At 45.4% G+C, this 12562-nt stretch overlaps 1 protein-coding gene across 4 annotated transcripts in view; it reads left to right on the top strand.

The window, feature by feature from the left end:
• The window catches only part of mark4a (MAP/microtubule affinity-regulating kinase 4a), a 32589-nt gene that overhangs the window by 4846 nt on the left and 15181 nt on the right, over positions 1 to 12562 (top strand). For all 4 annotated transcript variants that reach the window (XM_085363334.1, XM_085363335.1, XM_085363336.1 and 1 more), the window contains exons 4-5: positions 3003 to 3051; positions 3301 to 3366. In XM_085363334.1, coding sequence (XP_085219460.1) covers positions 3003 to 3051; positions 3301 to 3366 — 115 coding nt within the window. The remainder of the gene's footprint in view (positions 1 to 3002; positions 3052 to 3300; positions 3367 to 12562) is intronic.

The raw sequence follows: 12562 nt of genomic DNA, 5'->3' as shown, positions 1-12562 counted from the left end.
TCCTATAATATCCACATAATGCCAAAGTCTCAACATCACAACATGCACAAGCTCCTCTGCCTGTGCACAAGACGTGAACAGACCAGGGAAAATCAAATCAGGGGCGAAATAATCCAGTTTTATTTGTGTGTAGTATGTGTGTGATTTCATTTGACTGAAGACATCTGCATGTCTGGCTTGATGCAGTCAACAAGACACTACTTCTATAGGATAGGACCCCTTGTTTACATTAATGTGGAGGGTAACACCATTGCAAAAATGTCCTGGAAGATTTTGATCACTGACTTCCTGCAATCCTCATTCTTAAAATCATATTTCTGGTGCTTATTTCATGGCATCCGGTTCAGGAGCTGTAATCCTAACTTCCATGTCATGCCATCTTCCTGGGTGCACCTTTTTTTGGATTGGATTGTGGGAGACGAGAGAGGTGAAGGAATTTTCACCAATTAGGGAGAAAACTCAACACCTGGCCACTGGTTATAGTTTTTCACATACCTGTGGGCTAGTGAAAGTCCTTAGATTTAAACACACAAAAGAGGCCATATTAACACAATGTGGATGGTTTTGTAGAGATTAGTTGAAAGATAACAAAGTCCGAACTTAAGCATGTTAATTCAGGCAGAATACAAAAGCTAACAGTGACATCCCACATCATTGACACCTTTGTATGTATGTAACTGGTCAATCTCGTTTAGATATTCGAGCTGCTTCAACCTGTCCGCACTTGCTACAGGTGCGTGCCACTTTGCAGCTCACCACCATTCCAGTTCCTCTTGTTCTGGCTATTTCTGACTTCATCAGTGCCATCCATCGTCTACTTTACAATGCTATGGGGTCTTATTGCTCTCCCTGCCTTCCATACATGTGCATAGAATTGGTGGAGAGGCCACAGAACAGAGCCTTGCCGCCAAATATAAATTGCTGCAGATGGAAGTAATTGTCTTCTCTTTATACGACAGTCCTGTCTGAAATGAAGTGTGTGTTAAAGACACATCACATCCAAGCAGAAATTTCTATTTCAGCGCGTTTCTGCTCTGTCCTAGCTACGGCCAGGAAGCTTATAACCACTGTTCACATGCATCCTGACATAGACCTGCTGTTTCTTTGCAGTGTTGGGGGTTTGTTTATTGTTTTGATGGATCTGACTCTTCTCAGCCTCGTTGTGATGAGCAAGGAATTAATGGGATGGCCTGGATGATAAGACACTTAAGCGCTACGCATCCCAAGATTCCCTCTAGCACAGCTGGAGAAGCTGGGAAGGAGCTTGGTCTTAATACCTAGGTTGCTATGGCAACAGTGATATTGGGGCACTGCTGAAGGAATTGAATGGAGAAGGAGGAGGAGGAGGAGGGGATGGAGGGAGATGTGGGAAAGGGGAGTGAGAAAAAAAAGAATAGAATTGCTTATCGCACCATCGTTTTTTTCTTCTTCCTTTTTTTTGTAGTTGACATCATGGAAGAGAGTTGCCACCAACTGCCTTTTGTTATGACAGTGGTACTGTTACTGTATGTTCATGGAACTGGGAGAGCTGGCATCAATTTTAAAGCCCCTGACTGAAGTGTACAAATATGTGCCTCACAGTATCACAGACAGGAGGGGGGGTCAGAGTAGATGTTGGTCTGAATTTGGCTCCATTCATCACACTGCTGTGTGGGCTTTGCTTGCTCTTAAAATGAAAATCATTTTATTATCAGGATTGTTATACATTTGTCTGCTCCTCTTTGGTTTTTTGTGGTAAAATGAATTGCACATTACTGTACTATAAAGACGAATGACTATATGTGTACTCTGTTCACGTCAGAAGAGATGCATTACAAGATAAGTTATAAATTCTTTGTTATAAAAGCGTTGTGGGCATTATAGGGCACACCGTTATTTACATCACAGACTGTACATGTACTGTACAAAAGGGCTATAATTTCCAATTTTGAAAAGTGAGGCAATTTTTTTCATGCCACTGACCAGCTGGGCAGCACCTCTGTTTTATAAAGGGTTTCTGGTTGCATAGATGCTGAGTTCTCAGTAAACACATTTCTAACGCTCACACTCATTGCCTGTTGCTTTAAAGCTAACTCCTGCCTGTTTGTGATTACCTAGATAACCCATCAATGTATTCACTACCAGGTAATATGTCAGTCAACAGTTCTACAGTATCTTGCTATCTCATTTGTAGTTGCTTCACTTGCTCCCCGTTTGTTGAGAAAGGTTTGTCTCGGGCTCTCCTGACAATGATGTTACTTTAAATTTTCTGGAACCTTTAAACTGGCGAATTGTCAAGGCAAGTGCTCGCAAGCACTGGATGCTGCCCTTCGACAGACTTACTAAATCTGCATGTGAAACGAAATCGTGGTTTTAGGTAGGGGTCATTAAGATGTATGCAGCTAATATTGCACACTTTAGGGAGAGCCTCACCTTCATAACATACAGTATTAGATTTAAAAAAAAAATTTGTTAATGTGAATCATGATGAGCTACTTTAGAGATGTCCAAGAATAAAGTGTATGGCTGGAAATGAGCATGATATGTATATGTATATACAAAGAGCAACATGCAATGGACAAATGTGAGCCCCTAACTGGAATTTATCTTTAAAAAGTTCTAAATTGTGCAATTAGAAAATGACAGATTTGTTATTTTAATTTAAAAGTGAATTAAATGAAATGGAGAAAATAGTTTACATGAAGTGTTTAACTGTGCTCAGTTTCTACTGACATTTCAACTATTTTAGTATTCAGTGTCACATGTGGGAATTAACAGCAACATGCTTCAAATGAGAAGCTCAGCCTACTTATAATTGCTTGACATTTTCATGGTTCTCTGGGATCATAAAACTTCTGGGAAACTCTAGTTTAACTGACATGGATCTCTACAAAGTGAATGCAGAAATGCCCTCTCCACCACTGTATAGAGACTGGTTCCATAGTTGAAACCAGTTCTCCTGAGCACCTAATTCCACTGAGGTTTTATTTATCATGAAATGTAAATTTTGTTTCTTCTTCCAGCTTTTTCGGGAGGTACGGATAATGAAAGGCTTAAATCACCCAAACATAGGTAAGTTAATGTACACATTACCATACTTTGTCACAAGGTGTGGGCGCAGCCAGTAGTAAAAAGGTTTGAGCTCTTAAGCAGTCACTGACTGAAGTGCAGAGTGACATCTCACATGTATCAATACCTCCCATTGCACTAATGACTTTCCTCCATATTAAGAGAGCCAGACAGATACCTGTGCATTTTTTATAACATTAACAGCTTTTGTTTTGTGTTTTGATGTTGATCTGGTTCTGTTTTGGGCTACAGTGCAGCTTTTCGAGGTGATTGAGACGGATAAGACCCTTTACCTAGTCATGGAATATGCCAGTGGAGGTAGGTACATCAACCATCATGTCCAGGAAAGCTATGATGGAGCCCAAATGATGTATAGGGTTGCAGATTTGGCATCTAAGCTCCAAAATGAAAACTGTTTGTGAGAGCACTATGTGGCTGATTTTACAGATGCGGTCTTTCTTTAGGATGTGCAATAAAACAAAATAAAAGTGGTACAATTTTTTAAAAACACTGATTCCTTTTTTCATCCATATCCACAGAACAGGTTAAAAAAGGGTTCAGTTTAATATTAGCTTAATAAGATTGATTTTCACTCTCATGTAAATAGAGGAATATATATATATATATATATATATATATATATATATATATATATATATATATATATATATATATATATATATATATATATATATATAGTGGAAGCAGCCAGTTAGCCTTATTTAGCAGATGGAATTGAAAGAATACCCTGGTTTTCCTTCTTATTTGACTTCATGTATCTAATATATGCACAAAAAAGGGATTTTTCTCAAAGATATAATCAATGGCTGGTATGTTCTACAGAGCCAGAGTGGCTCTTTCCCCTTTCTAGTATTTACACAAAGCTAAGCTAGCTTTCTGTGTGTCTGTTTGGCTAGTCACACAGGGTGTGTGTTAGCTAACGGTACAGAGGCTGTATTTCCCAGGAAAGACAGAATGTGAAACAACTTTACGCAGAGACAGAAAAATGTGTAACAATGACAGGGCAGGAGAGGAAGAAGAGAGAATATTTTTAAAGATAAGGAGTGCTCAGTGACATTTTATAGACTGGAAACTTGAAGCTAGCTGCTAACTGTGGTGAGGTTTATAGTAATGTACCATATTGGACTGGAGCAGCTAGTGTTCATGGTCAATGTTAGGTTATATCGCAGGTATCAGACATCAAATTCAATTTAAGATGAGAATGTTGATTAGATTCATTGACCGTAATCATCCTTGATAGCTCATGTAATATCAATAACTTATGTCTTGTTGATTCAGGTGTGTCAGTAGTGTAGGGTGACCATATTTTGATTTCCAAAAAAGAGGACATTTGGCCCAGTCATGAAGAATTTTAATAATACTGTTTGTTTAAAGAAAATTTTAACATATTTAAAAGATGCCTTCTTTGTGCGATTAATGAATGGTGAAATAGAAAATGTCATATAGGCTTTTACAAGTCAACAAATGCAAAAAAAAAAACTTAAAAACCTCTGGAATTAAATAATGTTACAGAAATAATGTCTCATCTGTATAAGAAAAATTATAGTGAGGTACCAGGGAGGTATTGTGCAATGGTTTCTGCTGTCTCATTTGGCGTTTCTAACCTCAGTTAATTTTGTTTGCACGCCACCATTCTTCCAGTCAAAGTATGATTGGGAATATTTTCCCTGTTCCATGGTTACTTAAGTCGGAGAAATGCCACCGTACTGGATTTCATTAAGAGCTTCAAGAGTGACTTCCACTGAATGTAGCAGTATCACACCATTGACAATAGCTTCAGTCTTGGTGCGGGCACTGCTGAACTTTTTAGGTTTTTGGGGTTTTTTTAGCAACACACTAGTGCAATCCATGGATCTGTAGCTATTATGATGCTTCATAGTATGAAATGTCAGTGCGCCTTCTTTTATACTTCAAGTACATTTCAGAGCTTTTACTTTTTCACTTTTTAAGTTCAATTGCTACTTTAACTTTACAAGTATTTGTACTTCTACTTAATTGAGGAATATTTATACTTTTTCCATCTGTGAGAACTGCTTTCATGCCTTATGAGTCTGAAAACAATAGCTTCCTGGTTTGCTTTAATATTATGTGGCGCGCTACATCCACACAGTTGTTGTTTTCTTGCTTGCGCACAACCAATTTTACAAACATGAAAGCCGATAATACATTTTCACAATAGAAAGAGTAAATCATAACCTTGTGTTTTGGCAATGTTATGTTGTATTTTTGATAAAAATGTTGTTGGGATGTAGTTGAAGTTGGTCATTGAGAAATATCAATAGCAAGACTGAGATCTGTCAGACTCAGTTAATTGATCCATTATAGAAACACAGTGTCAAGGGGTTTAAGTCCTTCCAAACACTCATTCACTTCGGCTGGATTTGTTCTTCACTATTTGAAAAATCGCTTTGACGTTGTCTCTCATCATTCAGAGAATTTATGTACACTACATATGTAAAAATATGTACAAAATAATCAATAGCTCCTGGGGTATTTCCAGTGCCTGGTAGACACTCTCTGCATTGGTGTCATATTAAAAGAAAATAAATTCCTGACTAGAAAAATGTCGCTACATGCAGAAATTCAATGAAAGTGCATGTTTGCTTATGTTTAGTTATGATTAAAGACACCCTGCACTTCCGAGTTTTCAGCTAGAATTTGCTATTAATCGAATCGCTCTTAATGTCATGGTCCTGGGCCATGTGGGCCCAGTATTCTTAGTTTTCATGTATTTTTGTATTTTGTTCCTTATTTAGGCCATGTTTTCTGAGTTGCCCTGTTGTGTTGTTCCCTAAGTGTTTTCCCTTCATGGCTCTCTCCCCCCTGTGTGCCCTCTATGTATTTATGAGCCCTCGTCTCCCTTTGTGCTTTATTCTATGTTTTCCCCAGCCCGTTATGTCTGCGTTCTCCCCGTGCTCTCTCTCCTCCTGTTTGAACCTCTGTGTACGTCCTGCTTTACTTTGCCCATCTCCCATCAGTGTTACGTTCACTCCTGCCGTGTCTTGTTATGATTATCAGTGTCACCTGTGTTCCCCGTGTGCATCCACTTCCCCTGATCATCCCTCATGTTGTGTGGATCTTCCTGTGTCTTCCTGCGAGTGTTAGTTTACTTTTCCCAGTTAGTTCTGTATGTCCTGTATTCTACCGTGCCAGCATTAAAGCTGTGTTCTTTAAGTTTATCCCCGTGTCTGTGAGTCCGCATCTTGGGTCCTTCTCCTGCCTGCCACACAACGAACCGTGACAGAAGAACGCGACCACGATATGGACCCAGCGACTCCTGGCAGAGACGTAATACAAGCGGTGGAGTCGTTATGCTACCAGTGGAGCCGAAGCTCTAGCGAGGAGGAGAGGGAGGAGTTACTTTCCTCGTTGGGGACAAGCGTCACGGTTTTTCCCTGGTTATGGGAGGCGCTACCCCCTCTGATCTCGGACTTCCTCCGCACCATCCTCCCAGCCTGCCCTCGGCAGCATCAGCGGTCCGGTGTGCGGACTGCGTCACCACAGCCCCGTGGCCGCGCAGCCTCCCCTCCGCCTGCTGTGAGCATACAAGTCGGCACGCTGAGGTTCGCCACGGCACCACACTCCTCTACGCTGGCGCCGTCCCTCTACTCGCCGGCTTCCACTTCGCTGTCGCAGCTCAGTCGTTCACCCTCACCGCCTCGACCGACCTACCCGTCTTCCGCTTCCTATCTGGCACGGATGTGGTCAGAAGACGAGGAGCCGGTCGCCACAGAAATCGAAGTTTCATCCACGACCACCTCAAAGAGGAAGCGGCGTTCGCGTCGCCGTCGCCCAGCGCTACGGCATGTTTCGCCCTCCAACGAGCCACACGAGGATGCGGGGGAGGTCATGGATTTCGACCTGGAGGAGCGGCAGCGTGCAGCATGCGATCAACTGGATGAAGAGCTCCGGTGGAAGCCGTGGCTAGCTCCTGACTATGAGGAGATCTTCCGGGGAACCCGCCTGGCTCTCGGGGGTCCCCTGAGCTTCCAGGAACTCTCATCTACCGCTCCATCAGCACCCAGTTCACCAGCCTCTGCGACGCCGCCCGGCGCGCATGAAGCGCCGTTGTCTGGTTCATCGGGAGCTGCAGTCAAGAAGGAACGGCGTTCACGCCGCCGTCGCACCACCCCACAGCCGGACATTCGGACTCCTAATTCACCTGCTGTGGTGAGTGAGGACTCTGTGTCTTTTCCAGACATTATGACTGTTCATTCAGGAGCTGTGTCTTGTGTGGCGGAGGTCAAAGCGAGCTGCTTATCGCCTGCGCAGCCACCCTCAGTTCAGTTAGCACCCTCGCAGCCACCCTCAGTTCAGTTAGCTCCCTCGCAGCCACCCTCAGTTCAGTTAGCTCCCTCGCAGCCACCCTCAGTTCAGTTAGCTCCCTCGCAGCCACCCTCAGTTCAGTTAGCTCCCTCGCAGCCACCCTCAGTTCAGTTAGCTCCCTCGCAGCCACCCTCAGTTCAGTTAGCTCCCTCGCAGCCACCCTCAGTTCAGTTAGCTCCCTCGCAGCCACCCTCAGTTCAGTTAGCTCCCTCGCAGCCCTTCACAGCTCAGTCGGCTACCCTCCTGGAAGCCCCCGCTGCCTGGTATTTTCAGCATCGGCATCTTTTCCCGTCAAGACTTATCGCTAAACCATTCGATCCTCCCTTAGGAGAGAGACTGCATCCTCGCTGCCTTCACCCCAGTACACCAGTGTCACCTGGGTCTCCAGTGTCACCCCCAGTTCAGTCTCCAGTAGCTCCAGTGTCACCCCCGGTTCAGTCCCCAGTAGCTCCAGTGTCACCCCCGGTTCAGTCCCCAGTAGCTCCAGTGTCACCCCCGGTTCAGTCCCCAGTAGCTCCAGTGCCGCCTGTAGCGCAGGCCCCAGTAGCTCCAGTGCCGCCTGTAGCGCAGGCCCCAGTAGCTCCAGTGCCGCCTGTAGCGCAGGCCCCAGTAGCTCCAGTGCCGCCTGTAGCGCAGGCCCCAGTAGCTCCAGTGCCGCCTGTAGCGCAGGCCCCAGTAGCTCCAGTGCCGCCTGTAGCGCAGGTCCCAGTAGCTCCAGTGCCGCCTGTAGCGCAGGCCCCAGTAGCTCCTGTAGCCCAGTCCCCGATAGCAGTACGGTCCGCTGGTCAGCTTAACATCCAGCCAGGGGTCTCGAATCTCTCTGGCTCTGCATCAGCTCCTGCTGGGGGCTCGGATGAGCTCATCCAGGACTCCGCGGCTCCCACGCCGCCATCTACCTCGTCAGCTGGAGGGTCCGAGGGGCCCGTTCAGCCTCATGCCTCGTCAGCTGGAGGGTCCGAGGGGCCCGTTCAGCCTCATGCCTCGTCAGCTGGAGGGTCCGAGGGGCCCGTCCAGCCTCATGCCTCGTCAACTGGAGGGTCCGAGGGGCCCGTCCAGCCTCCTGTCTCCGCTGGAGGGTCCGAGGGGCCCGTTCAGCCTCCTGTCTCCGCTGGAGGGTCCGAGGGGCCCGTTCAGCCTCCTGTCTCCGCTGGAGGGTCCGAGGGGCCCGTTCAGCCTCACGCCGCATCAGCTGGAGGGCCCGAGGAGCCTGTCCAGCCGCCACCTGCGACCGCCTCGTCGTCGCCTGGTCCGGCTGCATCTGCCTGTGCCTCTGCTACGCCTGGGCCAGCCTCTGCCTGTGCTTCTGCTACGCCTGGCCCAGCCTCAGAGTCTTCGTCCTCGTCTGGCCCAGCCTCAGAGTCTTCGTCCTCGTCTGGCCCAGCCTCAGAGTCTTCGTCCTCGTCTGGCCCAGCCTCAGAGTCTTCGTCCTCGTCTGGCCCAGCCTCAGAGTCTTCGTCCTCGTCTGGCCCAGCCTCAGAGTCTTCGTCCGCTGCAGCCTCAGAGCCTTCGTCCGCTGCAGCCTCAGAGCCTTCGTCCGCTGCAGCCTCAGAGCCTTCGTCCGCTGCAGCCTCAGAGCCTTCGTCCGCTGCAGCCTCAGAGCCTTCGTTCGCTGCAGCCTCAGCCTGTGCTTCGCCTGGTCCCGCCTCGACTGGTCCTGTGCCCACCGGGCCTCGGCCAGTACGCCTGACACTGGAAAGCCGCCGCCGCTGCCTTCCGCGCGGCCGGCCCCCTGAACTGCTCCGTCGTCTCCTTCGCCGCCGCCGCTGCCTTCCGCGCGGCCGGCCCCCTGGACTGCTCCGTCGTCTCCTTCGCCGCCGCCGCTGCCTTCCGCGCAGCCGGCCTCCTGGACTGCTCCGTCGTCTCCTTCGCCGCCGCCGCTGCCTTCCGCGCGGCCGGCCTCCTGAACTGCTCCGTCGTCTCCTTCGCCGCCGCCGCTGCCTTCCGCGCGGCCGGCCTCCGGACCAGCTCTGCCACCTGTGCCACCCGCCTGGTCGGCCCCCCGACCGTGTGACCCGTGAACTCTGGTGCCTGTGGGCTCTGGGTCGGCCCCCTGAACTTTATTTTGACTATGGTCATGTGCTCCCGTGTTTTCTGTTGTTTATTTTGTTTCCCGTTCTGGTTTCTATTTGTGTCAATTTCTCGTCACCAATCCCATTTTTCTGTGTTGTGTCTGAGACCATATCATTTTTTTACTGTGACCTTGGCGAATGTCAGAGGCATTGTGGGGTTTTTTTTTTTTTTTTTACAAGCCTTTAAGTCAGGGGGTAAAAAACAAGTATTACGGAGTCGTAGTGGTGTAAAATGCCTGTGAAGGCCATAATATGCTTTTTCCTGCAGCATGTTTAAGAGTACATAATAGTGCACAAACACGATAGTATTAAAACAACAGCTAAGCTACTGTAGAGAAATATTAGTGGTCAGACTTGGGTTATGTTTTTCAGTATTTTTATGATGCATATTTACAGATTTACAGCTAGTTTTTCGAGCAGATATAGGAAAGCAGATGTGGAGTCCTGTGAAAAACCCATGATAAACCCCATGATTCAGTAGCTTGTAGAATCAATTTTTGCTGCAATAATTCTCATGAATCATTGTCTGCAGGACTTTTTTATAAATCTCTTACATGTTTGTGGAGGATTTTTGGTGCACGCTTCTTAAAAATGTTTGGATTTTTTCGGGCATTTCAGTCAGGTTGTGATCTGAACTTTGAGCCATTGCAACATTTTGAATCTTTTGTAGATTTTCTGCTTGAGATCATTATTCTGTTGCATGACTCACTTTTAACGTTAACTGTCAGACAAACTGACCTTTGACTCTAAAATTCTGGCATTCAGAGGATTTCGTGGTTGACTTGGTGACTGCAAGTTGTTCAGGTCCTGTGGCTGCAGAACAAGCACAGATCATCAACCCTCCACCATCAGGCTTAACAGCTGATGCAGTGTGTTTTTGCTGATATGCTGTTTGGTTTTCTCCAAATGTAGCGACAGGCCAAACATCTTCACTTTGGTCTCATCTGTACAAAGGACATTGTTCCAGAAGTCCTATGGTCTTTTTATAATAAAGAGGCTTTCTCTTGCCAACCCTTCCAAACAAGCCATGCGTTCATTCTTTTTGGGACTGAACTTTAACATTTAAAATGCTAACTGAGTCCTGTAGAATCTGTTGGTCTTGTTTTTCACATTTCTCTCAGCCTTGTACTGTCTAACACTGGTGGGGAATTTGCTGGGGCATGCACTCCTGGGAAAAGGGGTAGATGATATAAATTCAAAATGATATCACAGTATGTCAATAAAATATATGATCAGATTTTTTTTTTTTTTTTTACAATATTGAAAGAAAACGGTGAACATTTTTGTTGCTTGCATCTAGCAATCCATTTTCCATCCTTTCCCTGCTGACATTTATTACATAATTACTCATTTTAAGTGTAAATCTACTGAAATACTGCAGCAGGAGCAATGTAATAGTAGTAACATAGTATTATTGCCTGTGACACAGCATAAGTCAAATGGAAGTGTAAAAGTGGTGTTTCCAATAGAAATGAAGCTTATGCGTTCAGTAAGGAAGCTCTGTAGTCACACATCTGTCTGCTTCCCAGGTGTTTGGTGGCTAATCTAAGCATTGCATCACTTCCACTTTCCCACGCTTTCAAGCTCATTGCAGCAGCTGTGGTCCAGTCCAATCATCTTTCTGCCTGCCTTCTTCAGCCGAATCAGCCTCCGCTCTGCTTACTTTAAATCTCACCGATCGTTCTCCCTCGCAGAGGCCTTCATGCAATTCACCTTTCTTGCCATCTCTGCATCTCCCATGTTACTCAGACTCTATCAAAGCATCCATCTTCATTTCCACCACCAGCGTGTAGACTCCAGGGAACGGGGCCCTAATCCCTGTCACCGCTGGGATTTCATCAGTCTAATCGGCAAATAGCTTCATTGAATTCTGTGCATCAATAAAGCACGTTCAGTTCCGTCAAATGATTTTTCCTTAGTAAAATGTGTAAAAAATGATAAAATAACTGCTTAACACTTAACAAGTAAACCCTGTAACTCCTCAGGAGTTGCTTAATTTTGTCACCTAATAGAACTGACAAGTATTGTCTGCCAGCTGATGTTGTATCCTCGGTCAAGCTTTTTAACAATTTGCATAAAGCCCTGTTTTTCCTCCATCTCACCGCATCAGTAATTTCCATCCACTGTTTGCTCTTCCTGTCGTATGGGGCGCACCTAGAGAGTGCTCCAGGGACGCTCAGTGGAGTCATATGTTTACTTTGGGTGACACATCACCAGCTGCTAGTATTTCCTCCTTCATAGCCTGGTTGTACTTTATGGTGTGTTTTTGCCTCAAGTGGTAAAATATGTTTGTTTTTTTCCACTGCAGGGACAGTTTTCTTGGATATTTTGCCAAGTACTGTGCTTTCTTTCAGATTTGTTGAAGTAGCTCCTTTTTTTAGGTATTAAAAAGATATTCCCAGATTTACCTTGTTACCATGCACACTACTGAAGATATACACATGGTGTTAACTATAGCAATGATATCACGATGTGGCATTTTTATATCACGTAAAAAGTGGCCAAACCTTCTGCTTTCATAGATGTGGTCACACACAAAAGAGCTTAGAAAGTATTAAAACTGAATGTTTTGATTGTTTTGAGGATTAAGCAGTTTGTTATGTTATTTCATTATATGTTAGAAGGCGTCAGGAGGTATTCTGTCTCTAAAAAAGGGAAGTGAGATAATTGTGATATTGAAGTAGGGTGCAGAAAAGACTTTTATCAAGTTTTTATGGCCCACATAACCAGACCTGTATGGCTTCAGTAGTTATGGATGTTCCTTCGTGTTGTTAGTAGTTGGAGGCTGCCATAGATGGCAGCCATGTGAATACAGGTCACACAAGCAAATGGGAACGCCTAACAGAAATATTAAATACATTTCAGTGAATTTGTGTCAGTTTGACCATGAAACAAGACACGTATATGCATTTTATATTTTAAAATATCTTTGAGAAATATCCAGTCATTGTTACAGACAGCCATCTTTTTAGGAGGATGTGCTAATTTTAGCCACTTTAAGCTAATGTGCATACCAGGCCTATTAGTACTGTAGCATCGCAACGCCTCAGCATACAGAAGGAAGTATTATTTAGTCTTTCCAAAGTTGTAGTCTGGTC

This window comes from Diplotaxodon limnothrissa, linkage group LG10 (assembly GCF_057381915.1).
Source record: "Diplotaxodon limnothrissa isolate DT_005_m linkage group LG10, D_limnothrissa_male_GT1.1, whole genome shotgun sequence".
NCBI lineage: Eukaryota > Metazoa > Chordata > Actinopteri > Cichliformes > Cichlidae > Diplotaxodon > Diplotaxodon limnothrissa.
Note: the sequence above shows the minus strand (reverse complement) of the source record. Positions and strands in the feature narration are given on the sequence as shown.